This window comes from Oncorhynchus masou, unplaced genomic scaffold (genome assembly GCF_036934945.1).
Source record: "Oncorhynchus masou masou isolate Uvic2021 unplaced genomic scaffold, UVic_Omas_1.1 unplaced_scaffold_1356, whole genome shotgun sequence".
Classification (NCBI taxonomy): domain Eukaryota; kingdom Metazoa; phylum Chordata; class Actinopteri; order Salmoniformes; family Salmonidae; genus Oncorhynchus; species Oncorhynchus masou.
The window spans coordinates 63,989-87,716 of record NW_027003455.1 but is presented as its reverse complement, the minus strand read 5'-3'; the positions used below and the strand labels follow the sequence as shown (position 1 = coordinate 87,716).

At 43.1% G+C, this 23,728-nt stretch overlaps 1 protein-coding gene and 1 non-coding gene across 2 annotated transcripts; both read left to right on the top strand.

The window, feature by feature from the left end:
• The first annotated feature begins 8,550 nt into the window (after window positions 1–8,550).
• Window positions 8,551–8,622, top strand: trnad-guc (transfer RNA aspartic acid (anticodon GUC)). Its single transcript has one exon. It is a non-coding gene; the product is annotated as a tRNA-Asp (tRNA).
• A 3,423-nt stretch (window positions 8,623–12,045) lies between these two features.
• On the top strand, window positions 12,046–16,460 carry LOC135530507 (complex I assembly factor ACAD9, mitochondrial-like). The gene is made up of 7 exons (XM_064958816.1): window positions 12,046–12,444; window positions 12,742–12,835; window positions 12,959–13,060; window positions 13,222–13,328; window positions 13,428–13,528; window positions 16,054–16,132; window positions 16,263–16,460. Exons 1-7 carry the CDS (start codon window positions 12,274–12,276, stop codon window positions 16,458–16,460), a joined length of 852 nt encoding a protein of 283 aa, XP_064814888.1. The 5' UTR covers window positions 12,046–12,273.
• Window positions 16,461–23,728: the final 7,268 nt, after the last annotated feature.

Here is a 23,728-nt window from a genome sequence, read left to right as displayed (position 1 = left end):
AGACTGTATTGTGTGTTATCCTCAATGATTTAACAATGGAAATATGTCCCAGACTGTATTGTGTGTTATCCTCCATGATTTAACAATGGGAATGCATCCCAGACTGTATTGTGTGTTATCCTCAATGATTTAACAATGGAAATAAGTCCCAGACTGTATTGTGTGTTATCCTCCATGATTTAACAATGGAAATAAGTCCCAGACTGTATTGTGTGTTATCCTCAATGATTTAACAATGGAAATAAGTCCCAGACTGTATTGTATGTTATCCTCCATGATTTAACAATGGAAATAAGTCCCAGACTGTATTGTGTGTTATCCTCCATGATTTAACAATGGAAATATGTCCCAGACTGTATTGTGTGTTATCCTCCATGATTTAACAATGGGAATGCATCCCAGACTGTATTGTGTGTTATCCTCAATGATTTAACAATGGAAATATGTCCCAGACTGTATTGTGTGTTATCCTCCGTGATTTAACAATCGAAATAAGTCCCAGACTGTATTGTGTGTTATCCTCCGTGATTTAACAATGGAAATAAGTCCCAGACTGTATTGTGTGTTATCCTCCGTGATTTAACAATGGAAATAAGTCCCAGACTGTATTGTGTGTTATCCTCCGTGATTTAACAATCGAAATAAGTCCCAGACTGTATAGTGTGTTATCCTCCATGATTTAACAATGGAAATAAGTCCCAGACTGTATTGTGTGTTATCCTCCGTGATTTAACAATGGAAATAAGTCCCAGACTGTATTGTGTGTTATCCTCCATGATTTAACAATGGAAATAAGTCCCAGACTGTATTGTGTGTTATCCTCCATGATTTAACAATCAAAATAAGTCCCAGACTGTATAGTGTGTTATCCTCCATGATTTAACAATGGAAATAAGTCCCAGACTGTATTGTGTGTTATCCTCCATGATTTAACAATGGAAATATGTCCCAGACTGTATTGTGTGTTATCCTCCATGATTTAACAATGGAAATAAGTCCCAGACTGTATTGTGTGTTATCCTCCATGATTTAACAATGGGAATGCATCCCAGACTGTATTGTGTGTTATCCTCAATGATTTAACAATGGAAATAAGTCCCAGACTGTATTGTATGTTATCCTCCATGATTTAACAATGGAAATAAGTCCCAGACTGTATTGTGTGTTATCATCCATGATTTAACAATGGAAATAAGTCCCAGACTGTATTGTATGTTATCCTCCATGATTTAACAATGGAAATAAGTCCCAGACTGTATTGTGTGTTATCATCCATGATTTAACAATGGAAATAAGTCCCAGACTGTATTGTGTGTTATCCTCAATGATTTAACAATGGAAATATGTCCCAGACTGTATTGTGTGTTATCCTCCATGATTTAACAATGGGAATGCATCCCAGACTGTATTGTGTGTTATCCTCCATGATTTAACAATGGAAATAAGTCCCAGACTGTATTGTGTGTTATCCTCCATGATTTAACAATGGAAATATGTCCCAGACTGTATTGTGTGTTATCATCCATGATTTAACAATGGGAATGCATCCCAGACTGTATTGTGTGTTATCCTCTGTAGTGGCTTCCTTTCGTCTTTACCATAGCCACTGCCCAAGCCTGAAGCGGGGTTGTTTGGTACGCATACAGTCCACACTCAAGGTTTCCCAAACGGCCAAACATTCGATGACATCCAGGGATATGGTGCAACAAAAATGTTTATTCTTCTTATATCTAACAAATAAATTATTCTCCAATCAACTTAAAGCAGAGAATACTTGATATAGAAAATACATATTATGACCTGTATGTATGTATGCATGTATGTATGTATGGATGTATGGTCAAAAAACTATACCGCTCCCGCATCTAGCAAGGACTCCCTCTCCCGAAGGCCCAACTTCCTGCCTTTATCCTAACACACTTACCACAATACAATGAATAGGCAAGAGGGGGGGGACAAAAACTGAGTTACACAAACGACAAATGAATATATCTCAAATCAGGTAAATATAAATCATAATGGTACGTACCTAATATTTCATCATTTACATTAATATTTCATATATTTACACAAATATACATGGAGCTCCATATGTTCAGTCTTTTACGCAAATATGTCCAAATTGGCTCTAACATACCGGCCCCTAATTGTTGACTGCCTGAATGCACAACAATTACTTAATATTCAGACATAGAGCCAATACACAAAACATTCTATACCAGAGCGCTATTACAGTTCATAGCTATATACAAATATACAAGGTGCCATATAGAAAAATAGTCCATAGGTCTCAGTCTGAGTTGAAGTGTAAAGGTGTTCAACTTCCAAAAATGTCAAGAGTTTGACGTCCAAAAATGTATGACATCAAAGAATGTAAGAGTACGACATCAACGAATCAGAGGTGCACATGATTCTAAGATGGAGCACTGTGTGTGTGTGTGTGTGTTGTTTCACTCAGTCGCCTCAAGGAGCAGACAGAGTTTATTGATAGGTCTCTGTAAGATATTGGTCTTAGTCTTAACCATGACGCTCCGGACAAGACCTTTGGCCCCTGGCAAGGCCTCCACCACACGCCCCATTAGCCAGGAGTTCCTTGGGGCGGTGTCATCGACGATGACCACGAGGTCACCAGGACTGAAGTTTCTCTTAGTTTTGTTCCACTTGTTCCGCTCCTGCATAAGTGGAAGATACTCCCTGATCCATCTCTTCCAGAAGAGGTCAGTGATATATTGTACTTGCTTCCATCTCCTTCGTGTGTATAGGTCGCTTCTCTGGAATAGTCCTGGTGGCAGGACTGGCTTGGCTTGGCTTTCAGATGAAGCAGAAGTTTTTTGACTTGAATGAAATAAAAGCCCTTCTTGTTGATGGAGGAAACATTGAAACTGTGGATGAGAGTCTTGAAGCATTTCATGCTGTTCTCAATGACTTTAAGAATGCTCATGATTCTGTGCTAGAGCTGGTCACAGAGGAGGAACACGAACAGGAGAGCATTAACTATTATCAACCAAGAATGAGAACTTATGAACATTTCCTGAAAGAGGTGGAAATATGGAAAAAAGCTGAAATCGAGCCACAAACGCTCATTGAACCACATGACAGCATTTCCAATGTGTCAAAAACATCAAGTAAAACAAAATATTCTAAGACTGCTTCCTCAGTGTCCTCCGCACGCCTAAAAGCTGAGGCAGAACGAGCAGCTCTACTAGCTCGCCAAGCATCATTACAGGACAAGCATGCATTGGAACTGGAGAAAGCTCAACTGAATATTAGGATGGAAAAAATGGCACTGGAAACGGACATAGCAGCATATAATGCCAAACTGAAGGTCCTGGAGAGTGACTCAACTTCTCAATCCCATGTTGTGGCAGCCCATTTTCTAAGCCAAGAAGATGGAATGAACTCTTACTTTGAGAACCAGGAACCCGAGGTCTATAAGGAACCTGAACCATCACCTGTTGAGTTTGCTGCATTAGGTGCAGTTCCAAAGACCCCGCTACAAAGAGTTTTACAACCGACCACAAAGCCATCAAAACCTATTCAGAAAACAGCCATAAACCACACCCCTCAGCAGCCAACATCAAGGTCTAGCAATCAACACGGAATCAACACTGCGGGTATCAGCCATGATAACCTCTCTACTGTCATGCAAAGGCAGAATGAAATTGCTGACCTCCTTGTACCTACAGCACAAACAGGCCACACTCCCTGTTAGGGAGATACCTATGTTTGACGGTGATCCTCTAAACTTTAGGCCATTTATGCGTGCATTTGAGCATGGTATAGAAGATAAGACCAGCAGTCACCAGGATAGGCTCTATTACCTGGAACAGTACACCTCTGGTCAGCCCAAGGATCTGGTCCGTAGTTGTCTGCATATGGAAGCCAGAAGAGGATATGCAGAGGCTAAGAGGTTGTTAAAGGAACACTTTGGCAATGAAATCAAAGTCACCACTGCTTACATGGAAAAAGCTTGGAACTGGACAAACATCAAACCGGATGATGGAAAGGGACTAGGTGGCTATGCACTCTATCTTAGAGGATGCTGTAACGCTATGCAAGACCTACAGAACATGGAAGAGCTTAATCTTCCCTCCAACATAAAGTTGATCATGTCAAAACTTCCCTACAAACTAAGAGAGAAATGGAGGACTACGGCATGTGATATTTTAGAGAGAAGCCACCTGAGGGCCCAGTTCAGTGACCTTGTGACGTTCATGGAAAAACAGGCCAAAATACTGCAGGATCCTTTGTACGGAGATATCCAAGATCCCCTGACCAACAAAAGGTTTTTAAAAAAAATCAAAACAGAAGCTGACTTTAAGCAGCAGTTCAAGTCCAAGAGTAAGGGAAGCAGCTTTGCCACTGCAGTAGCTGTAGTGGCAGATTGTGACCCTGAAAAACCTCTAAAAGAACAAACATTCAAAGTCAAGAAACCAGGCACCTACCCTTCTTATTCTCCCAGTATCTCATGTGTATTTTGCGCTGGTGAGCATTTCCTGGTCGACTGCCAACAGGTGAAGGCACAGCCACACGAAGCCAAGGTTGAGTTTCTGAGATCAAAAGGCCTTTGTTTTGGCTGTTTGATGAGAGGACACTTAAGCAAAGAATGTAAAAGAAGGATGACCTGTCAGAAATGTCAAAGAAAGCACCCCACGATCCTGCACATTGAAGGAAGAGAGAGATTTAGATCTCTGAAGGCCGATACGAGGGGTGTAGCAGTAAGGCGGGAGGAGACTGTCAGCAGTGCTCTTGTTTCACTGGAAGCTGGTGAAGATACCGGGGCCGGTACAGATTGTGCACTTGCGATTGTGCCAGTTCAAGTAAAGATGGCAAATGGAAGCAGGTCTACGTTAACCTATGCATTTCTCGATTCTGGTAGCTCAGCAACATTTTGTACGGAGAGACTCATGAGGCAGTTGCAAGCTAAAGGCAGTGAGACTGAAATTCTGCTACGCACAATGGGGCAGGAGAGTCCTACCAAGAGCTTTGAGATATCTGGATTAGAGATTGGCAATGTGGAAGGTGACACATTTCTTGCATTACCAAAGGTCTACACCCAAAATAAGATCCCAGTGACAAGAGAAAATATTCCCACTCAGAAAGATCTCAAAAGGTGGCCATACCTGAAAGAGGTTCAGTTGAAGGAAATTGACGCCGACGTCGAACTCCTGATTGGCGTAAATGCTCCAAAGGCAATGGAACCCTGGAAAGTCATAAATAGTCAAGGCAACGGACCGTATGCAGTGAAAACCCTCTTTGGATGGGTGATGAACGGTCCTCTTAACAATTGTACCATGGCAGAAGAATCTGGGCATCCTACGGTGATGGCCAATCGTATCTCAATGGCCGACCTGGGGTTCTTCTTGTAAATCAGTACAACCATGACTTCCCTGAGAGAGGGTATGAAGAGAAAAGTGAGATGTCAGCTGAGGATCGTAGGTTTATGGAGATCGTATCAAGCTCCATAACCCTCAAAGACCATCACTACTACTTACCGTTGCCCTTTCGCAAAAATATGTAGTCCTGCCAAACAATCGTGACATGGCAAAGCAGCGGGCTCTAAATATTATCAGGAAGTTCAAGAAGGACAAAGGTTACGCTGCAGAGTACAAAGGCTTCATGGAAGAGATGATAACAAAAGGTTACGCCGAGAAGGTACCACAAGAACAGCTCCTCAGAGAGAAAGGCAAGGTATGGTACATACCACACCATGGCGTTCACCATAAGCGCAAAGGAACGATACGAGTAGTGTTTGACTGTTCATCATCCTATAAAGGTACATCTCTTAACAGTGAACTCCTTCAAGGCCTTGACCTGGCAAACACGCTTATAGGAGTCTTGCTAAGATTTCGGCAAGAGCACATTGCCATGATGGCAGACATCGAAGGAATGTTCCATCAAGTACGTGTCCATGAAGATTACTTAGACTTCCTGCGATTCCTATGGTGGCCGGACGGTGATACTAACAAAAAATTGGAGGAGTACAGAATGAAGGTTCATCTTTTCGGTGCTATATCCTCTCCAAGTTGTGCAAACTTTGCACTGCGAAAGACTGCAGAAGACAACTGTGAGAGGTACAATGAAGAGGTGATTCAAACAGTCAAGTCCAACTTCTATGTTGATGACTGCCTCAAGTCAGTGGCCACAGAAGAACAAGCCATAGCACTCACAAAAAACCTCAGGGTTGTGTGCTCTCCGGGTGGGTTCAAATTGACCAAGTGGGTCAGCAACAGCCGCACTGTGCTGGCTTCTATCCCTGATGAACACAAAGCCAAGCAGATAAAGGAATTGGACCTGGACAGAGAAAAGCTGCCTGTTGAAAGAGCACTTGGAATCCGATGGAACATTGAAAGAGATGCATTTACCTTCCGGGTCACTGTCAAGAACAGACCCCTTACAAGAAGAGGTATTCTCTCAACTGTCAGCTCTATTTATGATCCATTAGGTTTCCTCGCCCCATTTGTATTAAAGGCAAAGCAAATTCTTCAAGTGCTCTGCAAGCTAAAGTGTGGATGGGACGAAGTCATCCCTGACGAACACTCTATTTCATGGCAGAGATGGCTCTCAGAGCTGGACCAGCTCTCCAGATTCCAGATAGACAGGTGTATGAAGCCTGAGAACTTTGGTCAAGTCATGACGGCACAGCTGCATCACTTCGGTGATACAAGTGAACAAGGTTATGGCACGGCAAGCTACCTTAGGTGCACAAACGGTATGGAAAAGGTTCACATTGCATTCATTCTGGGGAAATCAAGGGTGACTCCACTCAAGCAGATGACAATCCCCAGACTGGAACTTGCTGCAGCAACATTGGCAGTGCGAGTGGACAGGATGTTAAGGTTGGAGCTCCAGATTGAACTTGAGGAGTCAACTTTTTGGACTGACAGCCAGTCTGTGCTAAAATACATCCGCAATGATACCAAAAGATTCCATACCTTTGTGGCTTATAGGGTTGCTATGATCCGTGACCTATCGAAAGCAAAACAGTGGAGGTATTTGAACTCCAAACACAACCCAGCCGATGATGCCTCAAGAGGATTACATGTTGAAATGTTCCTGAACTCAAAGAGATGGCGCAATGGACCAGAATTCCTGGAGAAACCAGAAACTCAATGGCCGAAAGTCCCGAGGAGCTTAACTCCATCCCTCCGGATGATCCAGAGGTGAGGGAAGACGTAATCGTAAACAGTACAAGTGTGGAAGAAAAGAGTCCAACCAGCAAACTGATTGAGTACTATTCAACATGGAACAGCTTGAAGAAAGCAGTTGCCTGGATGCTGAAACTGAAGAAACGTCTTCTACAGTTAAGCCAGAAAAGGAAAATTCTCTCTCAAACTGATCCAGATCAGAGTCTGACAAACTCACTGAAGGAACAAATTGACAAGTTCAAACTGACGTTTGGAAAAGAAAGTCTGTCTGTGGATGACCTAGATGAAGCAGAAAAGGTCATCATCCGATTTGAACAACGACAGCACTTTAAACAAGAAATTGCACTAGTTGTGAAAGGAAAACAATGTGCCAAGAGAAGTGGCTCAATCTGTAAGCTTGATCCAATTGTTGACAATGGCATTCTGAGAGTAGGAGGAAGGTTAAGCAAAGCTGCTATGCCTACGGAACTAAAGAATCCTATGATCCTTCCAAAAGACTCCTACATCTCTAGACTGATCTTACTCCATATCCATGAGCAGGTTGGCCACTCTGGGAGAGGTCACATGCTTTCTAGACTTCGCCAGCGATATTGGATACCCTGTGCCAACTCTTTAGCAAGAAAGATCCTTAAGAGCTGTGTCTTTTGCAGGCGGATGCAAGCTAGAGCTGGAGAACAGAAGATGGCCGACCTTCCACAAGATCGGGTGTCACCTGATTTGCCGCCTTTCACCCATGTGGGCATAGATTACTTCGGCCCCATAGAGGTGAAGCGAGGCCGCGTTCATGTGAAGCGGTATGGTGTGATCTTTACTTGCCTTGTGAGTCGAGCTGTCCATCTAGAAGTTGCTAGTTATCTGGATACTGATTCCTGCATCAATGCCCTGCGCAGGTTCATCTGTCGAAGGGGCCCAGTAACAAGTATCAGAACAGACAATGGCACCAACTTTGTTGAACATCAGAGAGCTAGAAGAAGCTATGAAAGAGCTGGATCACAGCAAGATTCAAAATTAATTACTGAAGGAAGGAGTGACATGGTCATTCAACCCTCCCTCTGGAGCCCACCACGGGGGGGTATGGGAGAGGTTGATCCGACTGGTGAAAAAGATCCTCTATTCAGTCCTTAAAGAGCAAGTACTGGATGATGAGGCTTTGCAGACCGCCTTGTGTGAAGTTGAGGCGATTATGAACGACAGACCAATCACTACTGTAACAAATGACCCTAATGATCTAGAACCCCTGACTCCGAACCATCTGCTTCATCTGAAAGCCAAGCCAGTCCTGCCACCAGGACTATTCCAGAGAAGCGACCTATACACACGAAGGAGATGGAAGCAAGTACAATATATCACTGACCTCTTCTGGAAGAGATGGATCAGGGAGTATCTTCCACTTGCTTCCATCTCCTCGTTAGTATAGTGGTGAGTATCCCCGCCTGTCACGCGGGAGACCGGGGTTCAATTCCCCGACGGGGAGCCAACTTGATTGTAGTGGCTTCCTTTCGTCTTTACCATAGCCACTGCCCAAGCCTGAAGCGGGGTTGTTTGGTACGCATACAGTCCACACTCAAGGTTTCCCAAACGGCCAAACATTCGATGACATCCAGGGATATGGTGCAACAAAAATGTTTATTCTTCTTATATCTAACAAATAAATTATTCTCCAATCAACTTAAAGCAGAGAATACTTGATATAGAAAATACATATTATGACCTGTATGTATGTATGCATGTATGTATGTATGGATGTATGGTCAAAAAACTATACCGCTCCCGCATCTAGCAAGGACTCCCTCTCCCGAAGGCCCAACTTCCTGCCTTTATCCTAACACACTTACCACAATACAATGAATAGGCAAGAGGGGGGGACAAAAACTGAGTTACACAAACGACAAATGAATATATCTCAAATCAGGTAAATATAAATCATAATGGTACGTACCTAATATTTCATCATTTACATTAATATTTCATATATTTACACAAATATACATGGAGCTCCATATGTTCAGTCTTTTACGCAAATATGTCCAAATTGGCTCTAACATCCTCCATGATTTAACAATGGGAATGCATCCCAGACTGTATTGTGTGTTATCCTCAATGATTTAACAATGGAAATAAGTCCCAGACTGTATTGTGTGTTATCCTCCATGATTTAACAATGGAAATAAGTCCCAGACTGTATTGTGTGTTATCCTCAATGATTTAACAATGGAAATAAGTCCCAGACTGTATTGTATGTTATCCTCCATGATTTAACAATGGAAACAAGTCCCAGACTGTATTGTGTGTTATCCTCCATGATTTAACAATGGGAATGCATCCCAGACTGTATTGTGTGTTATCCTCAATGATTTAACAATGGAAATAAGTCCCAGACTGTATTGTGTGTTATCCTCCATGATTTAACAATGGAAATATGTCCCAGACTGTATTGTGTGTTATCCTCCATGATTTAACAATGGGAATGCATCCCAGACTGTATTGTGTGTTATCCTCAATGATTTAACAATGGAAATATGTCCCAGACTGTATTGTGTGTTATCCACCATGATTTAACAATGGAAATAAGTCCCAGACTGTATTGTGTGTTATCCTCCATGATTTAACAATGGAAATAAGTCCCAGACTGTATTGTGTGTTATCCTCCATGATTTAACAATGGAAATATGTCCCAGACTGTATTGTGTGTTATCCTCCATGATTTAACAATGGGAATGCATCCCAGACTGTATTGTGTGTTATCCTCAATGATTTAACAATGGAAATGCATCCCAGACTGTATTGTGTGTTATCCTCCATGATTTTATTCCTGTGCATGTATGGCTTTTTTCAAGTTTTGTGTGCTTGTTTTTAAAATGGTTGAATTAATAAACTAAACTACGAGCCCCTAACCAACAATGCAGTTTCAAAAATGTTTGGATAAGAGATAAAAGTAACAAGTTACTAAAGAGCAGCAGTAAAATAACAATAGCGTGACTACAGTTGAAGTCGGAAGTTTACACAATCTTAAAATAAAGTGGTGATCATAACTGACCTAAGACAGGGAAATTGTACTAGGATTAAATGTCAGGAATTGTGAAAAACAGAATTTAAATGTATTTGACTGAGGTATATGTATAGGTATATGTAACTGTACATACAGGGGGGTACCGATACAGAGTCAATGTGCGGGGGCACTGGTTAGTTGAGGTAGTATGTGCATGTAGGTAGAGTTATTAAAGTGACTATACATAGATGACAACCGAGAGTAGCAGTGGTGTGGGGAGGGGGGGCAGTGCAAGTAGTCTGGGTAGCCATTTCATTAGCTGTTCAGGAGACTTAAAACTGACTTGCCTAGTTAAAGAAAGAAATTATGGCTTGGTGGTAGAAGCTGTTTAGAAGCCTCTTAGACCTAGACTTGGCGCTCCGGTACCACACGCCGTGCAGTAGCAGAGAGAACAGTCTATGACGAAGGGAGGCTGGAGTCTTTGACAATTTTTAGTGTCTTCCTCTGACACCACCCTCTTCCTCTGCGTCAATCAAGACAAAGGAGATGCACGGCAAGCGATACCGGAGCACCAAATCTAGTTCCAAAAGGCTTCTTGACCGCTTCCACCCCCAAACCATAAGACTGCTGAAAAGCTCATCAAATGCCCCCCCCCCCCACCTTTTTTTAACGCTGATGCTACTTACTGTATCTATGCATAGTCACTTTAACCCCACCTACATGTACATATTACCTCGACTAACCTGTACCCCTGCACATTGACTCGTTACCGGTACACCCTGTATATAGCCTCGTTATTTTTTTGCTCTTTTATTTTTTTACTTTCAATTTAGTTCATATGTTCTTAACTCTTATTTTTCTTCACTGCATTGTTGGTTAAGGGCTTGTAAGTACGCATTTCACGGTAAGGTTGTATTGTAAAGTGTTGATCTCATATTTCATGAGCTGAAGTGAAAGACCTCAGAAATGTTTCATATGTACAAAAAGCTTATTTCTCTCAGATTTTGTGCACAAATTTGTTTACATCCCTTTTAGTGAGCATTTCTCCATTTGCCAAGATAATCCATCCACCTGACAGGTATATCAAGAAGCTGATTAAACGGCATGATAATTACACAGGTGCACCTTGTGCTGGGGAAATAAAAGGCCACTCTAAAATGTGCAGTTTTGTCACACAACATAATGCCACAGCTGTTTCAAGTGTTCCGTGCCATTAGCATGCTGACTGCAGGAATGTTCACCAGAGCTGTTGCATGTATACTCACCAGACATGTCACCCATTGAGGTTGTTTGAGATGCTCTGGATCGACATGTGTACGACAGCATGTTCCAGTTCCCATCAATATCCAGCAACTTCGCACAGCCATTATGGCCTGTGGAATGTTGTCCCACTCCTCTTCAAACAACAGCCTGATAAACTCTATGTGAAGTTGTGTTACACTGCATGAGGCAAATGGTGGTCACACCAGAAACTGACTGGTTTTCTGATCCTCGCCCCTCCCTTTTTTTTAAGGTATCTGTGAACAACAGATGCATAACTGTATTCCTAGTCATATGAAATTCATAGATTATGGACTGATGAATTGATTTCAATTGACTGATTTCCAATATATGAACTGTAACTCAGTAAACTCTATTAAATTGTTGCATGTTGTGTTTATATTTTTGTTCATTATACATGTGCGGTATACATAAATGTGTCCATTGTTTTTTAGCAGACCCTGAGCACTTCCATGTACATTTTGTTCCTGACGAAACAGTCCCCTCCAGTGATTTAATGAAGAATTGCAGGCAGCTGATTCATTACGAAACGCCCATTTTATGTCATCAGTATGAGACAGAATGAGGTGAAAGGTATCCCAACCTTAGTCTACTGTAAGGGCTATTCGGTATACTTGGCGCGTCCATACCTAACTCCTAACCCTGACCTTAACTCCTAACCGTATCCTAACCGAAGCCATAACCCTTACCTAACCTTAACCCTTACCGTAACCGTTTAAAATGTCTACTTCAACGGGTGACGTCAGTGTCGGGACGTCCCATGGATCCCAGATAGCTTCGACCATATTTCAACCTGCTTTTAACCCATTTTCGGAAGCAGCAGAAGTCTGGTTGAGGTGAAAATTTGACAGGACAATGAATATCAACAGACTTATAGCTTTATCCAAATCTGTTCAATTTGGAAAGATTTTAACATCTAACGCAAGACATGCGGCGAAAGAAGTCACCTTACCTCACCGAACCATCAGAACTCATGCTAGGAATCTGGCCTACGCCAAGGACCTGTTCCTTGGCAAAGTAAACAAAGTAAGCGACTAGCTAGCTAATTTATGTATTATGCTTTTAAATTCTAGATAAGGAATACAATGTTGATTTAGCCGTACTGTCTAAGAAATATGTGATAGCTTGCTCAGTTATTGTAAGTTAGAGCCACCCATAGCCATCTTTCCATTGTTGTCAGCTGTCACCTCTCGCCAGAGGCAAGCCATTTTTTGCCTTGAAAGACAATGAGAAAATCCTAAAAGCCAGTAGCTAGCTTGTCATAATAGCCCAGAAGGATAAATCAACCAAGTATCTGATTCGTATTGTGTGTCTCTCCTCCAGGCAGAGTGCTTCCCCTATCCAGAGATTGGAAATGAAGAGCTGGAGGAGATCAACTCGTTTGTTGCTCCGGTAGAGAAATTCTTCACTGAAGAGGGTGAGACTGAGAGAAGAGACTGCTGTCCTTATACAAGACTGAGATTCAAAGTGTGGTTCTATTCTAATAGACCTTCAGACTGTGTTCCAGTGTTGTATTCTGAGACCTGTCCTTGTATTTCAGTGGACTCCAAGCGTATCGACCATGAAGCTAAGATTCCTCCAGAGACTCTGAACGGACTGAAGGAGCTGGGACTGTTCGGTATCCAGGTGCCTGAGGAGTATGGTGAGGAGTTTAATATCAGAGGAGAACAGGTCATAGCCTGTACAACAAACATTAGACCTATCGCTGGTAAGGTCTTCATACTGTATCAGAGACCATCTTGTTACTTCTGGACACACATTGTAACATGACGCCACTCAACATAACTTCCTGTCTCTTCCTAGGTGGCCTGGGTCTGTCCAACACCATGTATGCCCGACTAGGAGAGATCATCTCTCTCGATGGATCCATAGCAGTTACACTGGCTGCCCACCAAGCCATCGGACTCAAGGTAAAGAGTCCTGCACCGATAGACTCAAGGCTTTCTTTTTATCTGTGTTGTATAATGTTACTGCTGTTTGTGAACCTGTGATGTCTTGCTGTATGTTAGGGGATCCTGATAGCCGGTAGTGAGGAGCAGAAGGCTAAATATCTCCCCAAGCTGGCTTCAGGAGAACATGTAGCAGCCTTCTGTCTCACTGAGCCTGGCAGGTACGTACCGTCTGTTTCACTGGGCCTGGCAGGTACAGTATGAACCTACTGCAGTACAGCCTTCTGTCCCACTGAGCATGGTAGGTACAGTACAAACCTACTGCAGTACAGCCTTCTGTCCCACTGAGCCTGGTAGGTACAGTACAAACCTACTGCAGCACAGCCTTCTGTCCCACTGAGCCTGGTAGGTACAGTACAAACCTACTGCAGTACAGCCTTCTGTCTCACTGAGCCTGGTAGGTACAGTACAAACCTACTGCAGTACAGCCTTCTGTCTCACTGAGCCTGGTAGGTACAGTACAAACCTACTGCAGTACAGCCTTCTGTCTCACTGAGCCTGGTAGGTACAGTACAAACCTACTGCAGTACAGCCTTCTGTCCCACTGAGCATGGTAGGTACAGTACAAACCTACTGCAGTACAGCCTTCTGTCTCACTGAGCCTGGCAGGTACAGTATGAACCTACTGCAGCACAGCCTTCTGTCTCACTGAGCCTGGCAGGTACGTACCGTCTGTTTCACTGGGCCTGGCAGGTACAGTATGAACCTACTGCAGTACAGCCTTCTGTCCCACTGAGCCTGGTAGGTACAGTATGAACCTACTGCAGCACAGCCTTCTGTCTCACTGAGCCTGGCAGGTACGTACCGTCTGTTTCACTGGGCCTGGCAGGTACAGTATGAACCTACTGCAGTACAGCCTTCTGTCCCACTGAGCATGGTAGGTACAGTATGAACCTACTGCAGCACAGCCTTCTGTCCCACTGAGCATGGTAGGTACAGTACAAACCTACTGCAGCACAGCCTTCTGTCTTACTGAGCCTGGTAGGTACAGTACAAACCTACTGCAGTACAGCCTTCTGTCCCACTGAGCCTGGTAGGTACAATATGAACCTACTGCAGTACAGCCTTCTGTCCCACTGAGCCTGGTAGGTACAATATGAACCTACTGCAGTACAGCCTTCTGTCCCACTGAGCCTGGTAGGTACAGTATGAACCTACTGCAGTACAGCCTTCTGTCCCACTGAGCCTGGTAGGTACAATATGAACCTACTGCAGTACAGCCTTCTGTCCCACTGAGCCTGGTAGGTACAGTATGAACCTACTGCAGTACAGCCTTCTGTCCCACTGAGCCTGGTAGGTACAGTACAAACCTACTGCAGTACAGCCTTCTGTCCCACTGAGCCTGGTAGGTACAGTACAAACCTACTGCAGTACAGCCTTCTGTCCCACTGAGCATGGTAGGTACAGTACAAACCTACTGCAGCACAGCCTTCTGTCCCACTGAGCCTGGTAGGTACAGTATGAACCTACTGCAGTACCGCCTTCTGTCCCACTGAGCCTGGTAGGTACAGTACAAACCTACTGCAGTACAGCCTTCTGTCCCACTGAGCATGGTAGGTACAATATGAACCTACTGCAGTACAGCCTTCTGTCCCACTGAGCCTGGTAGGTACAGTATGAACCTACTGCAGTACAGCCTTCTGTCCCACTGAGCCTGGTAGGTACAGTACAAACCTACTGCAGTACAGCCTTCTGTCCCACTGAGCCTGGTAGGTACAGTACAAACCTACTGCAGCACAGCCTTCTGTCCCACTGAGCATGGTAGGTACAATATGAACCTACTGCAGCACAGCCTTCTGTCCCACTGAGCCTGGTAGGTACAGTACAAACCTACTGCAGTACAGCCTTCTGTCCCACTGAGCATGGTAGGTACAGTACAAACCTACTGCAGTACAGCCTTCTGTCCCACTGAGCCTGGTAGGTACAGTACAAACCTACTGCAGTACAGCCTTCTGTCCCACTGAGCCTGGTAGGTACAGTACAAACCTACTGCAGCACAGCCTTCTGTCCCACTGAGCATGGTAGGTACAGTACAAACCTACTGCAGTACAGCCTTCGGTCTCACTGAGCCTGGTAGGTACAGTACAAACCTACTGCAGCACAGCCTTCTGTCCCACTGAGCATGGTAGGTACAATATGAACCTACTGCAGTACAGCCTTCTGTCCCACTGAGCCTGGTAGGTACAGTATGAACCTACTGCGACACTCCAGTGTTTAATTGCTCAATTGTAATTATTTCACCACTATGGCCTATTTATTGCCTTACCTCCCTTATCTTACTACATTTGCACGCACTGTACATAGATTTTTCTATTGTGTTATTGACTGTACATTTGTTTATCTGTAATTCTGTGTTTGTGTTGCAATGCTTTGCTTTATCTTGGTGAGGTCGCAGTTGTAAATGAGAACTTGTTCTCAACTGGCCTACCTGGTTAAATAAAGGTGAAATATAAAACACAACCTGCTAAAATCATTACCATCCTGAACCAACTCTGGATGACATCATTCTGCTTTTCGACCAGTCACATCATCTGGATCTGTTTGCCGTAAAGCAGTTTTTTAGCCACTGAAAAGCATTCCAACTTTTGTTATACCAACAAATGACAGAAGTAGTTGTGTATTTTAAAGCTTGGTTTTGTCATGTTCTCTGAATCTGACTGTTTCATGTGGATCCTGTATGTTTCAGTGGGAGTGATGCTGCATCCATTCAGACCAAAGCCACCCTATCAGAAGACAGGAAAACATTCCTGCTCAATGGGTCAAAGGTGAGACACATTATCCTCCTACCTGTGTTTTGCTTGTCAGTCATGTGTTCGCTAACTGCTGTTGGTACTTTGTGTTTGTGATGATTCAGTCTGAAGGACAGTTGTGTGACTGTATTTCCATGCTGTCCAGATCTGGATCTCAAACGGGGGGTTTGCAGACCTGATGACGGTGTTTGCTCGTACGGAGGTGGTAGGAGAGGATGGAGTGAAGAAAGATAAGATCACTGCCTTCATCGTAGAGCGAGCCTTCGGAGGGATCACCAGCGGAAAACCAGAAGACAAACTAGGCATTAGGGGGTCTAACAGTAAGATCACATCTAGGCATTAGGGGTCTAACAGTAAGATCAGTCTAACAGTAAGATCACATCTAGGCATGTTATTTATTTTATTTATTATTTACCTTTAAGATCACATCTAGGCATTAGGGGGTCTAACAGTAAGATCACATCTAGGCATTAGGGGGGTCTAACAGTAAGATCACATCTAGGCATGTTATTTATTTTATTTATTATTTACCTTTATTTAACTAGGCAAGTCAGTTAAGAACAAATTCTTCTTGTTTGCCTAGTGGAGTAAATACTTGTGTTGGTGTTAGCCTAGTGGAGTAAATGACAGTACTTGTGTTGGTGTTAGCCTAGTGGAGTAAATGACAGTACTTGTGGAGTAAATTGTGTTGGTGTTAGCCTAGTGGAGTAAATGACAGTACTTGTGTTGGTGTTAGCCTAGTGGAGTAAATGACAGTACTTGTGTTGGTGTTAGCCTAGTGGAGTAAATGACAGTACTTGTGTTGGTGTTAGCCTAAGTAAATGACAGTACTTGTGTTGGTGTTAGCCTAGTGGAAATGACAGTACTTGTGTTGGTGTTAAGTGGAGTAAATGACAGTACTTGTGTTGGTGTTAGCCTAGTGGAGTAAATGACAGTACTTGTGTTGGTGTTAGCCTAGTGGAGTAAATGACAGTACTTGTAAATGTTTGGTGTTAGCCTAGTGGAGTAAATGACAGTACTTGTGTTGGTGTTAGCCTAGTGGAGTAAATGACAGTACTTGTGTTGGTGTTAGCCTAGTGGAGTAAATGACAGTACTTGTGTTGGTGTTAGCCTAGTGGAGTAAATGACAGTACTTGTGTTGGTGTTAGCCTAGTGGAGTAAATGACAGTACTTGTGTTGGTGTTAGCCTAGTGGAGTAAATGACAGTACTTGTGTTGGTGTTAGCCTAGTGGAGTAAATGACAGTACTTGTGTTGGTGTTAGCCTAGTGGAGTAAATGACAGTACTTGTGTTGGTGTTAGCCTAGTGGAGTAAATGACAGTACTTGTGTTGGTGTTAGCCTAGTGGAGTAAATGACAGTACTTGTGTTGGTGTTAGCCTAGTGGAGTAAATGACAGTACTTGTGTTGGTGTTAGCCTAGTGGAGTAAATGACAGTACTTGTGTTGGTGTTAGCCTAGTGGAGTAAATGACAGTACTTGTGTTGGTGTTAGCCTAGTGGAGTAAATGACAGTACTTGTGTTGGTGTTAGCCTAGTGGAGTAAATGACAGTACTTGTGTTGGTGTTAGCCTAGTGGAGTAAATGACAGTACTTGTGTTGGTGTTACTAGTGGAGTAAATGACAGTTTGTGTTGGTGTTAGCCTAGTGGAGTAAATGACAGTACTTGTGTTGGTGTTAGCCTAGTGGAGTAAATGACAGTACTTGTGTTGGTGTTAGCCTAGTGGAGTAAATGACAGTACTTGTGTTGGTGTTAGCCTAGTGGAGTAAATGACAGTACTTGTGTTGGTGTTAGCCTAGTGGAGTAAATGACAGTACTTGTGTTGGTGTTAGCCTAGTGGAGTAAATGACAGTACTTGTGTTGGTGTTAGCCTAGTGGAGTAAATGACAGTACTTGTGTTGGTGTTAGCCTAGTGGAGTAAATGACAGTACTTGTGTTGGTGTTAGCCTAGTGGAGTAAATGACAGTACTTGTGTTGGTGTTAGCCTAGTGGAGTAAATGACAGTACTTGTGTTGGTGTTAGCCTAGTGGAGTAAATGACAGTACTTGTGTTGGTGTTAGCCTAGTGGAGTAAATGACAGTACTTGTGTTGGTGTTAGCCTAGTGGAGTAAATGACAGTACTTGTGTTGGTGTTAGCCTAGTGGAGTAAATGACAGTACTTGTGTTGGTGTTAGCCTAGTGGAGTAAATGACAGTACTTGTGTTGGTGTTAGCCTAGTGGAGTAAATGACAGTACTTGTGTTGGTGTTAGCCTAGTGGAGTAAATGACAGTACTTGTGTTGGTGTTAGCCTAGTGGAGTAAATGACAGTACTTGTAAATGACAGTTTGTGTTGGTGTTAGCCTAGTGGAGTAAATGACAGTACTTGTGTTGGTGTTAGCCTAGTGGAGTAAATGACAGTACTTGTGTTGGTGTTAGCCTAGTGGAGTAAATGACAGTACTTGTGTTGGTGTTAGCCTAGTGGAGTAAATGACAGTACTTGTGTTGGTGTTAGCCTAGTGGAGTAAATGACAGTACTTGTGTTGGTGTTAGCTAGTGGAGTAAATGACAGTACTTGTGTTGGTGTTAGCCTAGTGGAGTAAATGACAGTACTTGTGTTGGTGTTAGCCTAGTGGAGTAAATGACAGTACTTGTGTTGGTGTTAGCCTAGTGGAGTAAATGACAGTACTTGTGTTGGTGTTAGCCTAGTGGAGTAAATGACAGTACTTGTGTTGGTGTTAGCCTAGTGGAGTAAATGACAGTACTTGTGTTGGTGTTAGCCTAGTGGAGTAAATGACAGTACTTGTGTTGGTGTAGCCTAGTGGAGTAAATGACAGTACTTGTGTTGGTGTTAGCCTACTTGTGTTGGTGTTAGTAAGTAAATGACAGTACTTGTGTTGGTGTTAGCCTAGTGGAGTAAATGACAGTACTTGTGTTGGTGTTAGCCTAGTGGAGTAAATGACAGTACTTGTGTTGGTGTTAGCCTAGTGGAGTAAATGACAGTACTTGTGTTGGTGTTAGCCTAGTGGAGTAAATGACAGTACTTGTGTTGGTGTTAGCCTAGTGGAGTAAATGACAGTACTTGTGTTGGTGTTAGCCTAGTGGAGTAAATGACAGTACTTGTGTTGGTGTTAGCCTAGTGGAGTAAATGACAGTACTTGTGTTGGTGTTAGCCTAGTGGAGTAAATGACAGTACTTGTGTTGGTGTTAGCCTAGTGGAGTAAATGACAGTACTTGTGTTGGTGTTAGCCTAGTGGAGTAAATGACAGTACTTGTGTTGGTGTTAGCCTAGTGGAGTAAATGACAGTACTTGTGTTGTGTGTTAGCCTAGTGGAGTAAATGACAGTACTTGTGTTGGTGTTAGCCTAGTGGAGTAAATGACAGTACTTGTGTTGGTGTTAGCCTAGTGGAGTAAATGACAGTACTTGTGTTGGTGTTAGCCTAGTGGAGTAAATGACAGTACTTGTGTTGGTGTTAGCCTAGTGGAGTAAATGACAGTACTTGTGTTGGTGTTAGCCTAGTGGAGTAAATGACAGTACTTGTGTTGGTGTTAGCCTAGTGGAGTAAATGACAGTACTTGTGTTGGTGTTAGCCTAGTGGAGTAAATGACAGTACTTGTGTTGGTGTTAGCCTAGTGGAGTAAATGACAGTACTTGTGTTGGTGTTAGCCTAGTGGAGTAAATGACAGTACTTGTGTTGGTGTTAGCCTAGTGGAGTAAATGACAGTACTTGTGTTGGTGTTAGCCTAGTGGAGTAAATGACAGTACTTGTGTTGGTGTTAGCCTAGTGGAGTAAATGACAGTACTTGTGTTGGTGTTAGCCTAGTGGAGTAAATGACAGTACTTGTGTTGGTGTTAGCCTAGTGGAGTAAATGACAGTACTTGTGTTGGTGTTAGCCTAGTGGAGTAAATGACAGTACTTGTGTTGGTGTTAGCCTAGTGGAGTAAATGACAGTACTTGTGTTGGTGTTAGCCTAGTGGAGTAAATGACAGTACTTGTGTTGGTGTTAGCCTAGTGGAGTAAATGACAGTACTTGTGTTGGTGTTAGCTAGTGTAAATGACAGTACTTGTGTTGGTGTTAGCTAGTGGAGTAAATGACAGTACTTGTGTTGGTGTTAGCCTAGTGGAGTAAATGACAGTACTTGTGTTGGTGTTAGCCTAGTGGAGTAAATGACAGTACTTGTGTTGGTGTTAGCCTAGTGGAGTAAATGACAGTACTTGTGTTGGTGTTAGCCTAGTGGAGTAAATGACAGTACTTGTGTTGGTGTTAGCCTAGTGGAGTAAATGACAGTACTTGTGTTGGTGTTAGCCTAGTGGAGTAAATGACAGTACTTGTGTTGGTGTTAGCCTAGTGGAGTAAATGACAGTACTTGTGTTGGTGTTAGCCTAGTGGAGTAAATGACAGTACTTGTGTTGGTGTTAGCCTAGTGGAGTAAATGACAGTACTTGTGTTGGTGTTAGCCTAGTGGAGTAAATGACAGTACTTGTGTTGGTGACAGTACTTGTGTTGGTGTTAGCCTAGTGGACTTGTGTTGGTGTTAAATAAATGACAGTACTTGTGTTGGTGTTAGCCTAGTGGAGTAAATGACAGTACTTGTGTTGGTGTTAGCCTAGTGGAGTAAATGACAGTACTTGTGTTGGTGTTAGCCTAGTGGAGTAAATGACAGTACTTGTGTTGGTGTTAGCCTAGTGGAGTAAATGACAGTACTTGTGTTGGTGTTAGCCTAGTGGAGTAAATGACAGTACTTGTGTTGGTGTTAGCCTAGTGGAGTAAATGACAGTACTTGTGTTGGTGTTAGCCTAGTGGAGTAAATGACAGTACTTGTGTTGGTGTTAGCCTAGTGGAGTAAATGACAGTACTTGTGTTGGTGTTAGCCTAGTGGAGTAAATGACAGTACTTGTGTTGGTGTTAGCCTAGTGGAGTAAATGACAGTACTTGTGTTGGTGTTAGCCTAGTGGAGTAAATGACAGTACTTGTGTTGGTGTTAGCCTAGTGGAGTAAATGACAGTACTTGTGTTGGTGTTAGCCTAGTGGAGTAAATGACAGTACTTGTGTTGGTGTTAGCCTAGTGGAGTAAATGACAGTACTTGTGTTGGTGTTAGCCTAGTGGAGTAAATGACAGTACTTGTGTTGGTGTTAGCCTAGTGGAGTAAATGACAGTACTTGTGTTGGTGTTAGCCTAGTGGAGTAAATGACAGTACTTGTGTTGGTGTTAGCCTAGTGGAGTAAATGACAGTACTTGTGTTGGTGTTAGCCTAGTGGAGTAAATGACAGTACTTGTGTTGGTGTTAGCCTAGTGGAGTAAATGACAGTACTTGTGTTGGTGTTAGCCTAGTGGAGTAAATGACAGTACTTGTGTTGGTGTTAGCCTAGTGGAGTAAATGACAGTACTTGTGTTGGTGTTAGCCTAGTGGAGTAAATGACAGTACTTGTGTTGGTGTTAGCCTAGTGGAGTAAATGACAGTACTTGTGTTGGTGTTAGCCTAGTTAGCCTAGTGGAGTAAATGACAGTACTTGTGTTGGTGTTAGCCTAGTGGAGTAAATGACAGTACTTGTGTTGGTGTTAGCCTAGTGGAGTAAATGACAGTACTTGTGTTGGTGTTAGCCTAGTGGAGTAAATGACAGTACTTGTGTTGGTGTTAGCCTAGTGGAGTAAATGACAGTACTTGTGTTGGTGTTAGCCTAGTGGAGTAAATGACAGTACTTGTGTTGGTGTTAGCCTAGTGGAGTAAATGACAGTACTTGTGTTGGTGTTAGCCTAGTGGAGTAAATGACAGTACTTGTGTTGGTGTTAGCCTAGTGGAGTAAATGACAGTACTTGTGTTGGTGTTAGCCTAGTGGAGTAAATGACGGTACTTGTGTTGGTGTTAGCCTAGTGGAGTAAATGACGGTACTTGTGTTGGTGTTAGCCTAGTGGAGTAAATGACGGTACTTGTGTTGGTGTTAGCCTAGTGGAGTAAATAGCGGTACTTGTGTTGGTGTTAGCCTAGTGGAGTAAATGACGGTACTTGTGTTGGTGTTAGCCTAGTGGAGTAAATGACGGTACTTGTGTTGGTGTTAGCCTAGTGGAGTAAATGACGGTACTTGTGTTGGTGTTAGCCTAGTGGAGTAAATGACGGTACTTGTGTTGGTGTTAGCCTAGTGGAGTAAATGACGGTACTTGTGTTGGTGTTAGCCTAGTGGAGTAAATGACGGTACTTGTGTTGGTGTTAGCCTAGTGGAGTAAATGACGGTACTTGTGTTGGTGTTAGCCTAGTGGAGTAAATGACGGTACTTGTGTTGGTGTTAGCCTAGTGGAGTAAATGACGGTACTTGTGTTGGTGTTAGCCTAGTGGAGTAAATGACGGTACTTGTGTTGGTGTTAGCCTAGTGGAGTAAATGGCGGTACTTGTGTTGGTGTTAGCCTAGTGGAGTAAATGACGGTACTTGTGTTGGTGTTAGCCTAGTGGAGTAAATGACGGTACTTGTGTTGGTGTTAGCCTAGTGGAGTAAATGACGGTACTTGTGTTGGTGTTAGCCTAGTGGAGTAAATGACTTGTGTTGGTGTTAGCCTAGTGGAGTAAATGTTTGGAGTAAATGTTGGTGTTAGCCTAGTGGAGTAAATGACGGTACTTGTGTTGGTGTTAGCCTAGTGGAGTAAATGACGGTACTTGTGTTGGTGTTAGCCTAGTGGAGTAAATGACGGTACTTGTGTTGGTGTTAGCCTAGTGGAGTAAATGTACTTGTGTTGGTGTTAGCCTAGTGGAGTAAATGACGGTACTTGTGTTGGTGTTAGCCTAGTGTAAATGACTACTTGTGTTGGTGTTAGCCTAGTGGAGTAAATGACGGTACTTGTGTTGGTGTTAGCCTAGTGGAGTAAATGACGGTACTTGTGTTGGTGTTAGCCTAGTGGAGTAAATGACGGTACTTGTGTTGGTGTTAGCCTAGTGGAGTAAATGACGGTACTTGTGTTGGTGTTAGCCTAGTGGAGTAAATGACGGTACTTGTGTTGGTGTTAGCCTAGTGGAGTAAATGACGGTACTTGTGTTGGTGTTAGCCTAGTGGAGTAAATGACGGTACTTGTGTTGGTGTTAGCCTAGTGGAGTAAATGACGGTACTTGTGTTGGTGTTAGCCTAGTGGAGTAAATGTACTTGTGTTGGTGTTAGCCTAGTGGAGTAAATGACGGTACTTGTGTTGGTGTTAGCCTAGTGGAGTAAATGACGGTACTTGTGTTGGTGTTAGCCTAGTGGAGTAAATGACGGTACTTGTGTTGGTGTTAGCCTAGTGGAGTAAATGACGGTACTTGTGTTGGTGTTAGCCTAGTGGAGTAAATGACGGTACTTGTGTTGGTGTTAGCCTAGTGACGGTACTTGTGTTGGTGTTAGCCTAGTGGAGTAAATGCGGTACTTGTGTTGGTGTTAGCCTAGTGGAGTAAATGACGGTACTTGTGTTGGTGTTAGCCTAGTGGAGTAAATGACGGTACTTGTGTTGGTGTTAGCCTAGTGGAGTAAATGACGGTACTTGTGTTGGTGTTAGCCTAGTGGAGTAAATGACGGTACTTGTGTTGGTGTTAGCCTAGTGGAGTAAATGACAGTACTTGTGTTGGTGTTAGCCTAGTGGAGTAAATGACAGTACTTGTGTTGGTGTTAGCCTAGTG

Excerpts from the sequence above, each read along its gene's own strand:
- LOC135530507 (XM_064958816.1), top strand. The coding sequence starts at position 12,274 with ATGAATATCAACAGACTTATAGCTTTATCCAAATCTGTTCAATTTGGA. Across the intron at positions 12,836-12,958 it reads GAAATTCTTCACTGAAGAGG|TGGACTCCAAGCGTATCGAC; the intron begins GTGAGACTGAGA and ends CTTGTATTTCAG. Across the intron at positions 13,329-13,427 it reads ACCAAGCCATCGGACTCAAG|GGGATCCTGATAGCCGGTAG; the intron begins GTAAAGAGTCCT and ends GCTGTATGTTAG.